This window comes from Acanthaster planci, linkage group LG14 (genome assembly GCF_054643075.1).
Source record: "Acanthaster planci isolate LZ-2023a linkage group LG14, COTS_SCS, whole genome shotgun sequence".
NCBI lineage: Eukaryota > Metazoa > Echinodermata > Asteroidea > Valvatida > Acanthasteridae > Acanthaster > Acanthaster planci.
In genome coordinates, this window is record NC_141790.1 from 4,009,952 (window position 1) to 4,027,464 (window position 17,513).

At 40.8% G+C, this 17,513-nt stretch overlaps 1 protein-coding gene across 3 annotated transcripts in view; it reads right to left on the reverse strand.

Annotated features, from left to right (window-relative positions):
• The window catches only part of LOC110984422 (uncharacterized), a 163,940-nt gene that overhangs the window by 22,683 nt on the left and 123,744 nt on the right, over positions 1 to 17,513 (reverse strand). For all 3 annotated transcript variants that reach the window (XM_087145948.1, XM_087145947.1, XM_087145949.1), the window contains 21 exons: positions 16,890 to 17,136; positions 16,040 to 16,160; positions 15,716 to 15,894; positions 14,765 to 14,924; positions 13,133 to 13,357; positions 11,175 to 11,263; positions 10,521 to 10,638; positions 9,837 to 10,027; positions 9,372 to 9,570; positions 8,761 to 8,867; positions 8,045 to 8,222; positions 7,206 to 7,910; positions 6,676 to 6,945; positions 6,002 to 6,274; positions 5,141 to 5,431; positions 4,391 to 4,494; positions 3,365 to 3,580; positions 2,933 to 3,107; positions 2,665 to 2,813; positions 2,407 to 2,523; positions 269 to 424 (listed from right to left, as the gene is read on the reverse strand). In XM_087145948.1, the coding sequence (XP_087002074.1) occupies positions 269 to 424; positions 2,407 to 2,523; positions 2,665 to 2,813; positions 2,933 to 3,107; positions 3,365 to 3,580; positions 4,391 to 4,494; positions 5,141 to 5,431; positions 6,002 to 6,274; positions 6,676 to 6,945; positions 7,206 to 7,910; positions 8,045 to 8,222; positions 8,761 to 8,867; positions 9,372 to 9,570; positions 9,837 to 10,027; positions 10,521 to 10,638; positions 11,175 to 11,263; positions 13,133 to 13,357; positions 14,765 to 14,924; positions 15,716 to 15,894; positions 16,040 to 16,160; positions 16,890 to 17,136 (4,270 nt within the window). The remainder of the gene's footprint in view (positions 1 to 268; positions 425 to 2,406; positions 2,524 to 2,664; positions 2,814 to 2,932; positions 3,108 to 3,364; positions 3,581 to 4,390; positions 4,495 to 5,140; positions 5,432 to 6,001; positions 6,275 to 6,675; positions 6,946 to 7,205; positions 7,911 to 8,044; positions 8,223 to 8,760; positions 8,868 to 9,371; positions 9,571 to 9,836; positions 10,028 to 10,520; positions 10,639 to 11,174; positions 11,264 to 13,132; positions 13,358 to 14,764; positions 14,925 to 15,715; positions 15,895 to 16,039; positions 16,161 to 16,889; positions 17,137 to 17,513) is intronic.

Consider the following 17,513-nt stretch of genomic DNA (forward strand, 5'->3'; position numbering starts at 1 on the left):
AAACAGGTTACCAGAAAGGCCAATTTTACAACTCATGATTAGAAAATCTGTGGTATTTGTAGCTTTAAATGAATGAATTTGTATTTGGGTAATAGCGCCTACTAATAATAACAATGAAGAACAGACGATTATCAACACTATATTTGTAAAATGTCAACAATGAATTCCAAAAGTGAGCTCGTTGAGGCAAGCTCTGGATGGTGCAAGTACTGCATTGTTTGTTTTTCCACTTGTATAATACATGCCACATCAAAGTTTCCAGACTTACTTGATTAAAGGGTCGTTGATAGCAGCACTGACAGATTCCTTCTTGCCAGTTCTCCCGTCCACCAAAGTCAAAATCCCCGATGGTTCCATTCGGGCCATCCCAGAATAGAATGCTAGTCACGCTGTGCAGGTCAGGCGGTGCTGCCTTCAAATCAAACTGGTAGGTGAGTAAAAAGCTGGTATTAACAAAGAAATCTTAAGGTAGTCTTTGGCAGGAGAAGTACATTATAAATGCACAAAATTAAGGAAAAGAAAATGAAAATGGAGAGTCTGTGAACAAGGAAATGAAAACGAAACACAAGAGCCGTTTTAGCCTTTTAAAATGTTTTCCGTATTCATGCGCAAAGAAGGTATGGAGTGTCTGTTGTTGTCAAAGCGGACTGGCGAAATGCAACAAACATTTAAGGGTCCTCCCTAAGAATTTCATATCTTGGAAGCGTCAAGTTGATTTGAGTGGAAATACATGTAGTACTAAAATTGAAAATAGAACAAAAATACATATATAAATACAAATATTCAAAATGAATACAGAATCAAAGGATGATGTCATCATGAAGTCTCTTCAGCTTCGTCACAAGGAAGGCATATTTTATCATCCGATCAAATTTCAAGACAGTTGGATGTCCTGCATACTGATCACTAATCACAATTTTGATGATGTCATCACGATGTCACATAATTTTAAAAGACCTTACACATCTACATAGTCAAACAATGGTAGTGAAAAAGAATTTTAAAAATGCCTTGTTTTGTTCAGGAGACAGGTCGTAATGAATGAAAAATAACAAAATTTTAACAATTTGTAAACTTCAGCAGTTTGTTTCTGGATATATTAGCTTACAAAAAGTTTACATTTGTGGGCCTGCCACATGACTTGTGATGACGTCATAATGACATCATGACTTGGCATATATCTTCAAATAGTTTAACAAGAATTTGGTTTGTTAATTAAAAGGCCCAAAGGGGTGTGGAAAGGCCATGCATTATGTTAAGGGGTTATTGTCAAAAAAGAAATAAAACAGAAAAATGAACAAAAACCTAGCTGTTTGGCCAATGGACCAAACAGGTAAAAATTATTTTCAAAATGTACAAAATTATCTTCTTTTGAAATCGAAATATGAATTTACGTTAACCAGGAATGCAACTTGGACTTTGACAAAACGAGGCTATTCCAATCTTTACAAGACTTTGTACAGTGTTTTTTAATTTTCAATGGTATAAGTGAAGTGAAAAATGAGGAAATCATCAGCTGATCCGAGGAAAGATTGCATGCCTGATTAACTTTAATTGGCTCTTGGGGCAAATGATAAATACCACATGTATACAAGCCCAATGGGACATTGCTAACAGTGTGATTGATTATATGCCTGATGTTGACCTGTGCTTTTGTCAGAGGCATGTGTGTACAGTGAGCCATACATTATATATGTGCCTCAGGAGCAATGCCAAGTCAAGAGGTCCAGCAGTAATTCCCAATTGGAAATGTCAAAAGCAAAGAATATGCAAACACGTACATTTCTAGTCTTTCTCTCACACAATACCAGACTTTCTTGTGACCATTTGCAAAGCCTACAGTCTACACGCAGCGAAAGTGAACTACCTTCTATGTTTAGTGTTAACTTTACTTCATTTCTTTTTAGATAATTCAGGAGTATAACTATATTTGGACCAACAATCACATCACACACCTATCACATTCTGGCTGTGTGATTCTATCTGGCAGCAAAATGAACCCCATCTTTATCCAAAACTCCATGCTTCTGCTGGCTTTTTATCATCATCACATATACCTTTGCATGGCAGTGCAAAACACCACAACTTTTGTCAAATTTAACACTGCATATCTGGAGTTGGAAATGACGAATTTCTTATCACATCAGTAAAAGTGAGGTTTAGATGATGTCTCTGCCATCCATTTTTTTGAACATCCAATTAAATTTTTGGGAACAAAACATTTTGGTCGGTAAACATTGGGATGCATGTGGGATGCCTTCCCAATAACTGGCTCAGTTGGAAGTTATATGAGTATCAAATCAAATGCGATTCCACTGGCACAAGTTAATGCTGGGGAATATTTGAATATTTTGAACATAACAATAAGTGCTCTCCCTTGTGCTTCTTTAAGTAGTCTCTACTAACCTCATACTCAGAGCTCCTGACAATCTGTGCATTGGTGACATAGGCCCCAGAGAGCATGCGAGGCCCTCTTGTGTCCCGCTCCATCTTAAGTGTCAAACTCTCACTGGATGCAGATACCTGGACAATCCAAACAATGGGGACAACACAAACCTTAAAACATTTTTGAAAAATACCCAAGAGGATTTCCTGTGGAAATAAAAACCGATTTACTTTATTATCTCAGGCAATTTTCATTAAACACTACACTGACCAGCCTACCTGCTGCATTTTGTATTCCAAGTCCCACTTGTCTCTTTTCATATTCAACAGTCCTTTGAAATCCATCGCTGACCAATGTGGATCCGTGAAGGGAATGTCCTTCATTGGACAAGATGGACCCACTGGGTTGGGCAAATGAAGGATTGTTCCTGCATACAGCAAAACAAATCAGCCAATGAGAGCCTCAGGGTTAACAGCATTAGGTACTGCTTTATCATGAAACCTATTGTCAAAGCAGTGAATGAACTACCTAGCAATGTCACTTTACCAGAAACTTGATTTCGATCCTTGCTATTTTTTATGTCCATCATGAAATCCATTCCATCGACCACCATTCCAGCTGTCGGTTCTGAAGAGTCGACAAAGATGGGTCCGAATTGGGACTGGATACTGCCTCCAGCGTGGTTAACAGCCGACATTTGAACATAGTAGGGCTGGTTTGTCTGCATTGTGAGAAAATGGTAAATGACAACAGTCAGGCACATGAGTGATGGAGCAAAAACCTGTCAGGCAAACATGTGAATAAGCCAAGGGAATGGCAGGCATTATGACTAAATTGAGTAACTCAAGAACAGTTCTACTTTTATCTAATGAGACAATAAAAGTCACTCTGAAGCCTTGGTTTGGGAACTTGAGAAAATTCAGTTTGTCAATTATCACCGGCTTGGTGTGTCAGGAGATAAACGCGAAACAGACTTACCGCAAGGCTTAGGGCCACAAATGTAAAATCTCTGGTGTCTGGGCCGAGTACCAGCCAGTCTTGGTTGGGTAAAGGAGTCAGGTTGTTGTCATCGTCGACGTCACACGATGCAGCCTGCATCAGGCGGAGGTTGAAGGATTTGATTCCACTCTCATCATCCCTGTAATCCTCCCAGGCAACAGAGATTGAATCAGTGCTGTCGGTGTATGCTGCTGCCTGCGGGTAGTGATAAAAAGGATTTGAAAACAACAGAAGTAATTATGTCCCAACCTCACATTCCTCGTGTGGACTCAAAAAAAAATGTTTTAATGAGATCCACATAATGCAAGTTGTACGAACCTTGTGTGGACTTGGCCAGGTCCACAGAATGCTAATTACTCCCTTTGTGGAAAACATTTTAATTATTCATCCTTGGCAAAAAGGAAGAGAAACAGTCAAGGAAACCATTGACACAAATTCAGCTTAAAAGAGTTTCCAGTGCAAGGAAAGTGGGTACTTTTGCCTAGTTTTCTTAACTACATGAAAATAAAGGAATTGTGCACACAGTGGGTTGCAAACGTAAACATGGGTGCTCTAATGGGTGTGATATAGACTTGTGCTATTGGATGCAATTACTGCAGGGGCAACACACTCAGGGCCATCACATGTGTGCTCTCACATGTAAAGACTCATCCTAGGCAATGTAATTTCTGCAAGGGCAACACACACAGAGCCGTATCATCACACATGGGTGCTCTAAAGGTGTGATATAGGCTCATCCTAGAGGGATGCAATTACTTCAAGGGCAACACACTCAGGGCCATATCACACATGTTCATAAACTTGGCGATTTCATGTGGCATGTTAACATGTATAACTGCTCCCATGCGAAAGTTGGTACCACTATACAGTGGTGGCTTCTCGTCCTGTTTGCTGGATCTGTTTCCAAGCATGGAAGGCAATGTGGAGAGCCTACAGGTATATCTTAAGTGGCCTGGCTGCTGTAAAAACAGATGCCAAATACACTGTTTTCCTGAGAACTCATACCATGTCATAGAAAGGTCCTCCACGCAGTCGACCCTCAAGAGGAGGTGTGACATCAACTGTGAAATAACTGGTAGATGAATTACACTCTCCCCCTTCATTCACTCCTAAAGGACAAAAGTTGAACAAAATAAAAATTCAGTCTCATCTGGCCAACTTTGGCTACATCAATACACTATATTATACACTTTAAACTGGCAGTGAGGTTGCTCGTGCATGCCTGTGCGTCCAAAGGGACTTTGAGTGATCAGAAAATGGTTTGTTATTTCCGAAGGCTGAAACTAACCCTCATCTTCTAGTGGAGGCCATAGGCTGGTGGAAATACTGTATGACCCCATCTGGTCACTAACAGACCTTAAGGATTCATGAACATGCAGAAATAACTGAATTATGCCAGTCCATTTGTGTTTTATAACGCACCTCTGTCAAATATATAAAATACAAAAAAGTATTTTCAGGTTTTATACATTCAACTGCATTAATTCAGAAAGTTAGCTCATGATGAACGATAAGCAACTTGTCAATTTAAGGAAAGCTTTTAGCTTCTCTGGATTCATTTTCTGAGTTGCTATTTACTGTTTGCATCATTTGAGGGCACTGTAAGAAGTCAAAAATAATCCAGGTCTGTCTAGTTTACACTGAAGCAACTTAACTGCACTAGCCTATATGCATAGTTGTGAACCCAACCTGTTTCAGCCAACCAGGATAAAGAACAAGCAAAAAGTGTGCTATAAATAGAAATAATTTACTCACCTACAACAGTCACATAGTAGGAGTCTTCCTGGGTCAGATTCAGGCCTCTGATATCTACATAGGTGTCTTTGCCAACAAAGTCCATTTGCCTCTTGCTGAAGGTTGCCTGGGCCTCCTTGGTCCCCAACAGCATATCCAGGCAGTCCATGTCTTCAGGTGGGATGGAGGACGGGGAGGGTTCACCCAGGCCAGTGTAGTAGAACAGGATGGGGAGTGTGGATTCATATTCTACCCACATGATTTGGACCTCTGAGACCGAGTTCACATACTTGGGCACTTCTACCTCAGTTCCTGGTCAGTTGCAAAATGCAATCAAGCAAAATATTCAACTCATATCATAATTGCCTCAATACTGGATGACACTGACCAAATTGAGATTTATGGTTGACATGAAGAGTCAATTCATGTCACTGCACATTTCAGTTGGTGAAGTTTTAAAACAATTCACACCAAGAAAAAGAAGTCTACATGAAAATAAAGACCTTGGAACATCAGGTTATGATTGGGTTCTTGTTTGAAAAGATATCAATTTTTAATTTTAACCTAACTTTGAGTATTTTATTCAAACAAGAAATACATAACAGTTGTTTCATGAGGCTTCCTTGTACTTCAACAAGAGAAATCAGACAGCTTTCTAAAAGATCTCAAAGTTATTCAAGTCAATTACATGAGTTGAAAAGACTAGGAAATATTTAGGAATTAGCTAAAAAAGTGCCTTGCATTTTCATGAAACCAATATGTTTTGACCGAGCCTTTTGGGGAATGATTCTACTCATATCAAAGTGTTTTTCATTGCTCAAATCAGCCTTTCCATTTCCTCCTCCTTTATGTTTTCCATCAGAGAATTTAGAAGAGGCCTACCATGGACTGTGCTGCCTATCCCAACACTGATCCCTGTGGATGTCACCTCAGCTGTGGCAAAGTTCACACTGTATGCCCTAACTGTCACGTAGTAAGTTGAGTCTTGTACTGTCAGGTCCAGGTTAGTGAAGGTGACCGTGGTGTTTAAGCCAACGTGAGTGAAGGGCACTACATTGTCTCTCGTCTTAGGGTAGCGAGGGTCAGTACCGACGGCTGCCTCATAGTAATCAATACTTTGCTCTGAGAAGAGGTCTCTGGCGATTTCAGCATTTCCTAGATAGGAAATCAGGGTAGTGGACATACATGTAAGTCAACAACAGTCTAACTCAAATATAATGTAGCACAAAGTGCACATTTCTAGGGTGTAGACCTGAATCCTGTCCTTAACAGGTAACAGTAAAGACAACTATAATCCTTCACAAGGGCATCACCAGGAGATTTTCAGGGAGACAAACTACATTTTTCCGGGGGGGGGGGGATTTCTGGGGGTGGGAGGGAAAAGCACTTAGCAGCTAAAAACAATTAACAATGGACGGGGGTCAATTCTGAGGTTTAAGCAAACAAATTGGTTATTTTAATCCCCTTTAATGTCTAATCTCAGAATTCAGAATCAAAGACGACGGCTCTCCAGTTTCTTTCCAACAATTGTCTATGTTGATTATGCTCGCACTTACCTGTGTGATGAACAGTTTCTTTCACTGGCATTCCCTGTCCAAACCCCCTCCAGCTTGCTGATATGGTATCCGTCTCCTTCTGGTAAGTCAGATCAAAGCCCACCAGGAGGCCATCATACACCTGCCCAGGTATCAAGGGTTCTCGCTTCACAGTGATTCCATCAGATCGGACAGTGATGGCCAGGCCAAGGGCGTTGGTAGCCCGCACAATGCTGTAGTAGGTCTCACCATCTGTCATTTCAACATCTGTGTTGGTGTCTGAAGTTTGCTCTGTTTCATTAATGAAACCAGATGCTGTTTTTAGATTCAGACGTTAAGGAAATCATTTACTAAGTAAGGGAAAAACATGAAAGCGAAAGGTGTTAATTTTGCCTATTTTGCCAAAAGGTTTTGGCTTCACAACAAAATGACTCCACAGAAATTTCATGCTCTACCTCCAAATTGAAACAAAAATGCTGACATTTAGCTGGAAGTACACAGATGGTTTTAGACATTAAAAAGCCCCCAAAGTCTAGTATCTGTGTCATTACCTTGAACATTGGTGAATGGCTGAATCTCCTGGTTGTCAACTCTATAAATGGCCCACTCATACTTCGTGATAGGACAGGGGTCCCCGCTGAAGTCCCATGCTGCACTCATCTCATGGAGTGATGTTTGGAAGTCCATGTCACCAAGTTCGTTGTCGCTGACTCCATCTTTGACCTGGAAGGGTCGGAGAGGTTGAAGGCCGGCACTGAACCGACTGACAAAAATGCCATTGGACACAGCAGTGCTGGTCAGACCGGCTTCATTGTAGCCTCTAACTGTGGCATAGACTTTACGGATATCACTCAGATCAATGTTAGTGATGAGCTCTGATGTCTGATCCTTGGACACTTCATAGAAGGGTTTGACCTGAGAACCCCCAGGTGTGGTGCCCAGGGCAACCTCATACTTGGTGATCTGGGTGTCTTTGTCAGTGAATGGCTGCCACAGGATCTGCAGCTGAGTGAGTGATTCCAGACACTCTCCGTCCAGGAGTAAGCATTCCTCTTGGTTAGTACAGTCCAATTCTGGCAGACTCATCGGATCACTGAAATTGAAGGTGTGTATTCCAGGCAGCTCTACCACCAGGCCATATGACGGAGGAGTATCATCGATCTTGATTGGAGCAGAGAATGCCATAGTGCTTTGGTTGATAGCATTGAAAGCCTCCACAGTGGCATAGTAGACTTGGTTGTGAGCCAAATTCATATCTGTCAAGTATGAGATCATAATATTTATGCTATCATTTACACCTTTGTGAAAAATAGTCTTCCCACATACTTCATGCTCCAATTTAAATCAACCTTTAACAGCCCACATTTAAATGTATGATGTGCCAACTGACCTCTGACACTGTAGCGAGTGAGGTATCCAGGCAAGGTACCAGACTGATATGCATCGCTCAGGCCCTGGGCTGTCCCAACAAGAAAACTGTAGTGATCGATACCAGACTCAGCATCAAGGAAGCCAGTCCAGCTACACAAGAGAATGCTGTCAGCATGGATGAAGGCAGGACACTGGACCTGGTAAGGGTAAGTAGGCAATAAGAGAATCAGAAGATACCCACAGTGTACTGAAATCGGAGGTCAAAATATTGCAAGCAGATTGTCAATGAAGACAATAAATCAAAGCATTTACTGTAATACAGTTGTTTATATTTTACTGCATGTGAAGAGAAATGAAAACAGGAAAACTATGTGCAAATGCAAATAAGTCAGATTCTCCAGTCCATAAAAAATAGCTTTGCATCCAACAGTGCAAGTGCCATCATAGGATGATTATGAGAAACAATACAAAAAGCAAAGAAATATTCAATTTTAGGAGTGGGAGGAGAACCCCGGTAAAAAAAAATTCCAGGGAAAACCCACGGAACCAACCAGGAATTGAAAACGTCATCTGAGTGCCAACAAGATAAGAGTTGAACTTGGGTCACAGAAATGACAACTACACCACCTTGACTTCCTTTTCAACACTAGGACTTAACAGGGCCATTAATCAGCAAGCTTGAGAAGGGACATATATGTTTTGTTCAATGGAAAAATGAGTTTAGAAAGCACCAACCTGACCACCACTAGGTGGGGTGTTATCCACAGTCAAACCTGTGCTGTGCACAGTTCTCCTGGACCCAACACTGTTGACTGCTTGAACACTCAAAATGTTGGGGATACCTGGATCAAACACAGATGGTTTCCATAAGAAAAGATGGCGGAACTTGTGATATAACTCTTGGTTACTTATTCAAAATAGCAACAGTTGAACAGCTAAGCATTTATCAGGTGTGGCATTACAAAATTGAAACAAATTACGGTCACGGTCAAGACATACTATGCTCAACGGACACCACAAAATGACAATGCAACCTACAAGTTGAAAATCATTCATTAAACTGGATCAACATGCAGCCAATCATGATCTGGTCTTAGAATATGCATCATCTATCCATGCAATCACAAAATAGACATTTATCCAATCCATGATGGCTATAGGCTTGACCATTTGAATGCAGCCAGTCGGTAGGGACAACAAGGGAATGGGGTGCAAGCCAGCCAGCCAGGTAAGGCAGGGGGTGAGGGTTGAAAGGTATCATGCCAGTTATGTGAATAGAACTATCAATCATTTGGTTGAAGGGCAACCAGGGGAGCCAGTCATTCAAGCACCCTGTCAAACTTTACCTATTGGGGCAGGCCTCACAAGTGCTGATGGAATGTAGGATCTATCTGTTGATGTAATGGGGTAGACATTGTCACTCCCTGGGTACTGCCCCATGTAGAAGTATGTAGCAGTGACATCACTCTCTCCATCTTGAACATCCCACATGGCATCAACAGAGTCTGTGTTGGACTGGTAAAGATTGACTCCACCATCTAAGCTCTGGAAATAAAACATAGTGAAAAGGATTACAACCGTACCTGAATGTGAACCAGCGTATCATTGATCCTTTGTTCAGTTACCCTTCAAACATTCCAGCAACCAGAATCAATTTTCAATTTCACATCTCATTAGAAAAGGGACGTAAAGCACCAGTAACCTTACTGACATGTAGCTGTCTAGCTGTGTAAAGCAATTAACAGAAACTGTTGAGGGTAAAAGAGGAATTTTTGAGAGTGTAACAGAAAAGAAGAAATAAATTCACTCACTAGATTGACCCTTGCATCATACTGGCCTAAGCCGGTGATCACAATCTCCGGTGGAGTGATGTCCACCGTGAAGCCGTTGGACGTGGCCTCCAAGACGTTGTCTCCATTGGTGATGGCTCGCAGTGTGCTATAGTAGGTCACGCCATGCTGGAGGGGAAGAGGTGATTGGGCCTTGCCCCTGCCGGCTAATCCTGCAGAAGAAAGCAAAGTTATGATTCTGAATATCTCAGCATAAGGTCACAGAAAGTTAAATTTGCAAACAAAAATACCTCAGAGGAAATGCATATTGTTTTGCATCCTTAGAACTGGCATTTTTAGTGTGTCTTCCATACATCCAAGTTGATGACCAAAAATAGACAACTAGTCATAAATTCACTTCAAGGTAATTTCCATCTTTCCTTACAGAAAATGAAACCCAAAGAGACCCCATGATTGATCCAACTCTGTACCACTAAATTTTGATAAATCAGTTTTTGTTTTCAACTTTCAGTGTATCTGATTATCCATGACATACAAGCACTGTGCAAATTGAACATTGGGCATTGGGGAAAAGGGAAAGTTTAAAAGTGCCTTTTTTAAACCCTAACCAATCTGAATCCAAGAAGCATATGCATGATTTCTGAGGTCCCAGGGGGGTAAGGGTTAATGTTGAATTGAAGATGACTCTATATTGAGCAATCATACCATGTATGTCTTTATCATTGCCTGGCACGATGCCAGCAGAGGTCAAAGGTTGGATGTCCTCACCACCAGGAGTTGTACCCACTGCCCATTCGTAGTGTGAAATACCGTGCAGGGAGCTCTGTGTTGAAATAAAATATTTTTGATTAAAGCTTATTTCCATGGAAACAAAGAAGAAAAAAATTCACAATCACTGCAGTGCAAGTGCACATTAGTGTTTTTTTTTAGATTTGACAATTAGAACTCAAACACATGATAATTTTCATAGATAAGACTTTTCAAATGACCGTCCAAAAGTTAAAGCCACACTGAGTGTCTCCACACAGTAGTCCTTGTTCTTGTAAAAGCAAGGTGACACAAATTTCCACGATAAAAACAAGAGTATTTTGCTCTCATCAAGTCTTGAAAACTAGAAGTTGTTTTTTTTACATCAGATACTCCCCCAAAAAAGTGTAAGCAAGAAAGTTTCAATTTTAGAAAGACAGAATATAGCTGCAAAAAAACCAGACATTTTATCAAACACGCATGGAATTTCTGCACATCAAATACCTCCAGCAAAGTAACAAAAAAATGTAGTCACTTAAGTTCTGCACGGAGAGTGTAACTAAAATTGAAGCATCCAGAAAAATCTCATGAACCCTATAAAAACAGCCTTACCTCGAACTCATCAAACCATATAGTCACAGTTGTCTTCTCTTTCTGTGCATCTATATCCTGTAGTATGCTTGGACCATCAGTGACATAACCTATACAGTGAGAAGTAAAAGAGAGCTACGTGGAGAATACAAGCTGGAAACTTTGTCTTCTTTGCCTTTTAAAAGTGTCTATTCTAATGGAAGGACAATCATCATCAGGACCTCTATACCTCCACAGATTCATCAATGCAAAGGTTTGCACTACTGGTCTCTGTACTGAAGGACACTCAACAATCTATCTGCCTGGTGCAGAAAAATACAGAGCCAAGATGGTGGGGAGTTTTCATTTTGTTGCTAGTGACAGGGCCTATTAGGAGTCGTCTCAAATCTTGTCACTAGCAAGTTGCGGACAAGTTGCGGTAAAATTGCAGGGAGAGTGAATCCTTTCCCCACAATTTCCCCGCAAGAAGCTGTACATTTATTGAGGGGAAGCTGTGGAGGAATTTGCATCAGTCCGTCACTTACTGAGAAGGACTGTTTACATTACCAGTGGGCTCGTAATAGGTGGTCAGTATTTAAATTGTTTGCAGTTTCTAGAGACTGACCTTGGATCACTCAACACACTACAACTTCCTCTGAGGTCATGTGTTCAGTGTTGAACTTAAACTTAATCAGATGGTTGCTCTGGAAAAAATTACAGACTTTGTCAGTCCTTTTGCTTGTACACAAGTATATTTTGCTTTGTTCACTCGTTAAATGTACAAGTTGTGTTACCTCTGCACCTTGTTACACTTCCGTATCCATTCAGTTCTGAATTCAAAACTGGAAGTATTCACTTAGATGTTTTTGAGAGGTTTCCTAGCCAGAATGTCTGATCATAATTGTGATAACAGATTTTCAGTATTTTGTATCAAAAGATAATAACATACAAAGCAACAGTATGCTTAACTTCCCGTATATTATGCCATGATTTCTTTGGCCGATAAAAAAAGATATTACAGCAGGATTGTTTGAGATATAGGGCCTGTACAGCATCTCTTCTTGTTAATGTCTTTTTGTACAGTAACATTGCGAGATTGAATATACAAATAAAGTTGTATTTGCCAGAAGTAAGACTACAGTTTTCCAGGAGAAAACCTATAGAAGCTTTGTATGCTATGAAAGGGTCGATGTATATTTATTTCAAATGATACTGATAGAGAAGTTTCAAAAAGCTCCATGTAAGGAGTGCAGTCCTTTGCCTGTGGCTCCTCTGTCATCAAAACTACAGGTATCCTTGTGTGGCTTGCCTGGCCCAAACCGCAAAGTGCGGGGAGGGTAGGGGAAGAATGTGTATACAAATACTGTTAACTTCATTTCGGGAAGATTACAAGGAAGTTTGCAGAAGCCTTCAACATTCCACCGCAACACTCTTCTGCCGTTTATCCTGAACTTTTCCCGGACGAGATTTGAGATGACTCCTAACATGTTCACTTAAGAGTTGTTTGTGAACCAGCAAAGTGTGGTTCCCACTAAATTTAAAGGTGCCTTCATTTTCATTGCTAAGACAATTGCACCATTTTTTGGTTCTGTTCGACGCGGATACCTCAACAAATTCACCGTTTGAAAACTTTACAGTTCACCTTGTGCTACCTTCAAGAACACTGTATTTTCAGAGTCCCGCACCATTAATTGCACAAAAGGTAGATTCTCATCTACAGGACAGCACTTGCATGTATCTAAGAATATTGAGGCCTGCTTTTCTTGTGTGAGGCCTGGCGGCATTTGTACAACAGCTTTTCAAACCTATTTGGTGTCTACAGACTTGTCTCTAAAGGAGTTGATTTCACTTCAACTGTTTCACTTCAACCAGCCAATGCATATGAATAAATGTGTGTAAATACACATACATGTTTGAATGTTTTATCTGTAGCCCCATTCTGATTTATAGGAACTATGGATTGCCCAAAGCATGTATGCCCTGAAATGATGACAACCCACCTGCCTGATCCTTGTCCACCACCCTGATTGGTGAGGAGCAGATGACATCACTGAAAGCCCCCGCTCCATTCTCACTCTTGACGCACATATAGTAGACTGGCCGGCAACCCTCGGTGAATGCCTCATCACTGCAGGTGGATGGGTCAGTGAGCTGCAGATTCAGGTTGGTCAGGACACCGCTGCTCTTGGAGCCAAAGGAGGTGAAGGTCTGGATGTCTTCCAAATCTAGAGAGAAGAATGTTAAAGATGTTGTTGAACAATGGAGGACATTTTTCAGCAATATGTCTTATAATATAATGTAGAGTATATTCGTATACATCACAGAGACAACTGCAAGGTCTATTTTTTTAAAACCGTGTATTTAAAACTCAAAGTGAGGATAAAGTTTGCGGTTTTGTGGTCTGGTGGACAGAAAAAAACGGTCGTTGGTTTGATTTTGCCTACTCCGTGAAAGTGTGACGCAGTATGTGGGAGTCCGAATAGCTACAACTGTTTACTGTATACACAATAAAGAAGGGCTCCAAGCCTATCAGTCTCAATGTCAGTGTGTCTTCTGACTGTGACGCTGACAATCTGTCAGTTTCTTCTCACTCCTATGATGACAAGAATCTTGTCAATGGCATCAGCAGCACTGAAGCGGTTTTGCCAAATCAAGTTTAGTCCAAACTTTGGGAAGCAGATGCCATCAACAATGCGGTTTCCAGCAATGGTTTTGTCCAGGGAGGACGTGATGAGACAGCAGAACTCCGATAGTGTGTTTTATTGTCTAACATAGTGTTTGGTTACTGCATGGATCGAGCCAAGCGATTTAAAATACCCTGCTGGAACTACTCCCACATGTCACCTCACAATTTCGGCTGATTCACATGCTGCCCTCAATGATTTTTAGACAGATAATGGGTTTGTCAATAATCCGGCCTGGGAAATACGGTTCTAAAAGTCCTTTTTTCAAATTGGTCAGATTGCAAAAATGATGTTTATTTAGTCTTAGTGTGTTTTCAGTAGACTCAAATATCCTCCATTGTTGAACAACATCTTTAAAAACACATACAAAAGACAGATCTGACATTTGAGAATAGATCTTTAAGCTTATCAAATCTTGATATTTAGAAAAAAACTTTGGCTATAGAATAAACAATAGAAACCTGCAAGGTACGTTTGGATCATGGTTTGAACAAATGAAACTGAAGACATAACTCAAACCTGCAACATATAAAATATATGTACTGTACTAGACCGACTTATCCATTAGATAAACCAGCCAAGCCCTATGTTCAATTTTTAGTGGACTTCAACGTTCTTGCCCTTGAAGCCATTTGTATATAAGCCCTGCAGCCAGGAATCACATGCACACTGACAATGTAAGTAATGTCAGTATTGTGCCAAAACTGAAAAATAGCAATCAAGGACTGCATAAGAAGGACAACATGCATTCCACATTTAAACTGATACATTTGGGGAAATCTGTGGTTCATTTTGTTTAAAAGTAGACATTGTGATGCTGAAATATACAGCTCTCTGAGAGGCAATTTATTTCATGCTCTACTCACACGGCACTGTTCAAACTCCCCCTTTTTAATGTGTTACTCAGACAGCACTGCTCCGACTGACTGTCTTTAATGTTCTACTCACATGGTGCTGTTCCAACTGTTACCCAGTAGTTCTTGATACCACTCTGACCATCTGCAGCCAGCCAGGATGCCTGGATTGTGGAGCGACTGTTCTGGTACAAGTAGCCACTGAAGATTTCTTCAGCCTCCCCGTCAAGGTTGCCACCGTAGATGTATCTCATCTATTACAGTAACCCAATTGGCACCACTGATTAAATTTTGGATATTTCTTCAACAGGGGAAAGCCATTAAAATTCAGGGTCATCGTGATAACGGTATACAACTAATGAATACTTATGAGTGTAATGTTAAGGATTATTTCATAACGTTCAAGCCATGGAATGTTCTAAAGCCAATTTTAAAAAACGTAGGAAAACTTTGCACCATGCATAAGCCTTACAACATAAGTTTGTGTTATAGTTGCACAATATATACACCTATATTCAATTTTGTCATTTTGCTGTACAAGGTATTAATTAATACATTAAATTTTTTTGGACAAGGACAATCACTTCTGCAACAACTGTTGTATTCATCTTTCCTTTGTCAGATCTGGGCAGAAAATCTCAAAATTTTCCCCCAGCCAAACAAACTTTTGATTACCTTAAATAAAACTACAGTTTACATTACTCATGTAAAATTATTTTCAAGGATAAGTTGAGCAGTGCTGGGCCTTAAATAATAGTGAATAGCTGGTCTAGCCATTCATTTCTGATTTGTTTGGCACAACTTAGGTTACCTTAAATGATTACACAAGTTATCCCACAATTTGTTGCACAAGTCGCAGTGGCAACTTTTGTGAAATGTGTTGTAATATGTTGCGCAACTTCCACAACAAAATGTTGCTTAAGTGAAGTTTAGCCATTGGTGAGAAGTTTCATGAATTGGCTTGCAGGTGCTGACTGGTAATTCCTCATTTTTGTCAGCTCCTGAATCTGTGTCTCTGCTGGCTGTGTCCAAGATTGATACTCACCACAGGAGGGCTGGGATCCACCATGATGCCACTGGTTTCATGAGAAGCAACCAGCTTGGCTTGATTCTTGGCTTTGACTTGTGTCACGTAGAGAGCTCCAGGACGCAGTGTCAGACCACTTTGGACATGGGACCGAGCTGTGATATCAGAGATCAACTCAAAGCTCCTGGGGTTTGGATCTAAGCATCAGAAAAGGAAGCAACACGCACATCAGTACACAATCCTAAATCTAAGCAGTTTTGGTGTCAGTAAACACCAGAGAGGAATGGTATGGCAATGATTTTGACTAAACTGTTGGAGCGGGGTGTAGGAGCCACAACGTACCCATAGGGAAGATCTTGCGTTTGTTCCCATGTCGAATCTCGTAGATGGCCAACTGGAAGGATTCAATGCCAGACTCGTCATCAAAGTAGTTCCAGTGAACAGCAAGACTATCTGAATGGGACTGCAGGAGGGGAGAAAAGCATCCAAGGCTTACATTACACTATAATGTACTCAGGCTAGAATAAAAGCCACACCAGCAAATAACAAAAGCACCATCGCTGTGAGGTTGTAAACTCTGTGTACATGTTGCCATGGCTTTGAATGTCACAGCAATGGAGATTTGTAAAGGTCATGAGGATGCTATGTGATATCTTCGTAAGGTTTAAACAAATGACAAGGTCACATTTTTAAAGCATTATAAGCTAACATCACCAGCTTCAACCTTTCCAGGACAGGATTGTAAGGTATATTGTCACAACATCCAAAAACCGTCACCAACTTACATGCAAACCACAACTTTCCAGTAATTATGCCACATGCTTGCTGGGATAGTAAGTATCTAATCACCAACCAATCTCTCGGGGCTTGCAGCAATTGAAAGAGTCGTGTCAACAGAGAGACAAATCAGCAAGAGAATTTGATAATTATACAGAGCCTAATGTACATGTGCATGATGATTGAACTAAAATACTAACACTGACCCCCAACCAGCTCATCTCCCAACGTTCATGGCACTGGAGGAGTCAGGTCTACCAAGAAGCTGTTAGTAGGGGTATCAATACTCATCTGGAGTAAGTCAGCATCTTCTCCAACCACCAGCCCATCTCCCAGGGCTTGGAGCACTGGAGGGGTCAGGTCTACCAAAAAGCCATCGGTAGGGGTATCAGCATGATTCTTAGCAGGTACTCACCTGGAAGTCAGCATCTTCTCCAACCACCAACCCGTCGCCCAGGGTGTGCAGCAATGGAGGGGTCAGATCCACCAAGAAGCCATCGGTACGGGTGTCAATGTGATTCAGAGCCTGGTTGACAGTGCGTAGGTTGACATAAACCTGGTCCTTGTGATGGAGCTGGAAGTGATGCCACTCAATGGAGGATGTAGCAATGCTTACTGATTCTGCCTCATGGATGACCTCAAAGTCAGTTGAGCCATTGGAGCTAAATATTGTGAAATCACTGAACATATTTATCAGGAGTCATGTTGGTGTAGTGGCTCTTTCCTTGCCTTCCACTTCTGTGAACTGGGTTTAAATCCCACGTTGGTCAGCATGTGAATCACGTTTCCTTCCCACTTCTAAAACTGAACACTTCTTTATTGTCTTCTTAATGTCACTTCATCTAGTAATTGGCGCTAAATGCGCTGTTGAACATATCGAAATAAATCACACAAGATACATCAGTTTAAACAGATCTATCATCTCTTATTGAGGATGAGCTATTTGGCAAAAACAGTCTGTCAAAAATTTACCAATTGATATTTTCGTGTGAAGTAGTTCCACTATGATTTGCACTTTCAAAATCACAATAAGCAAAAA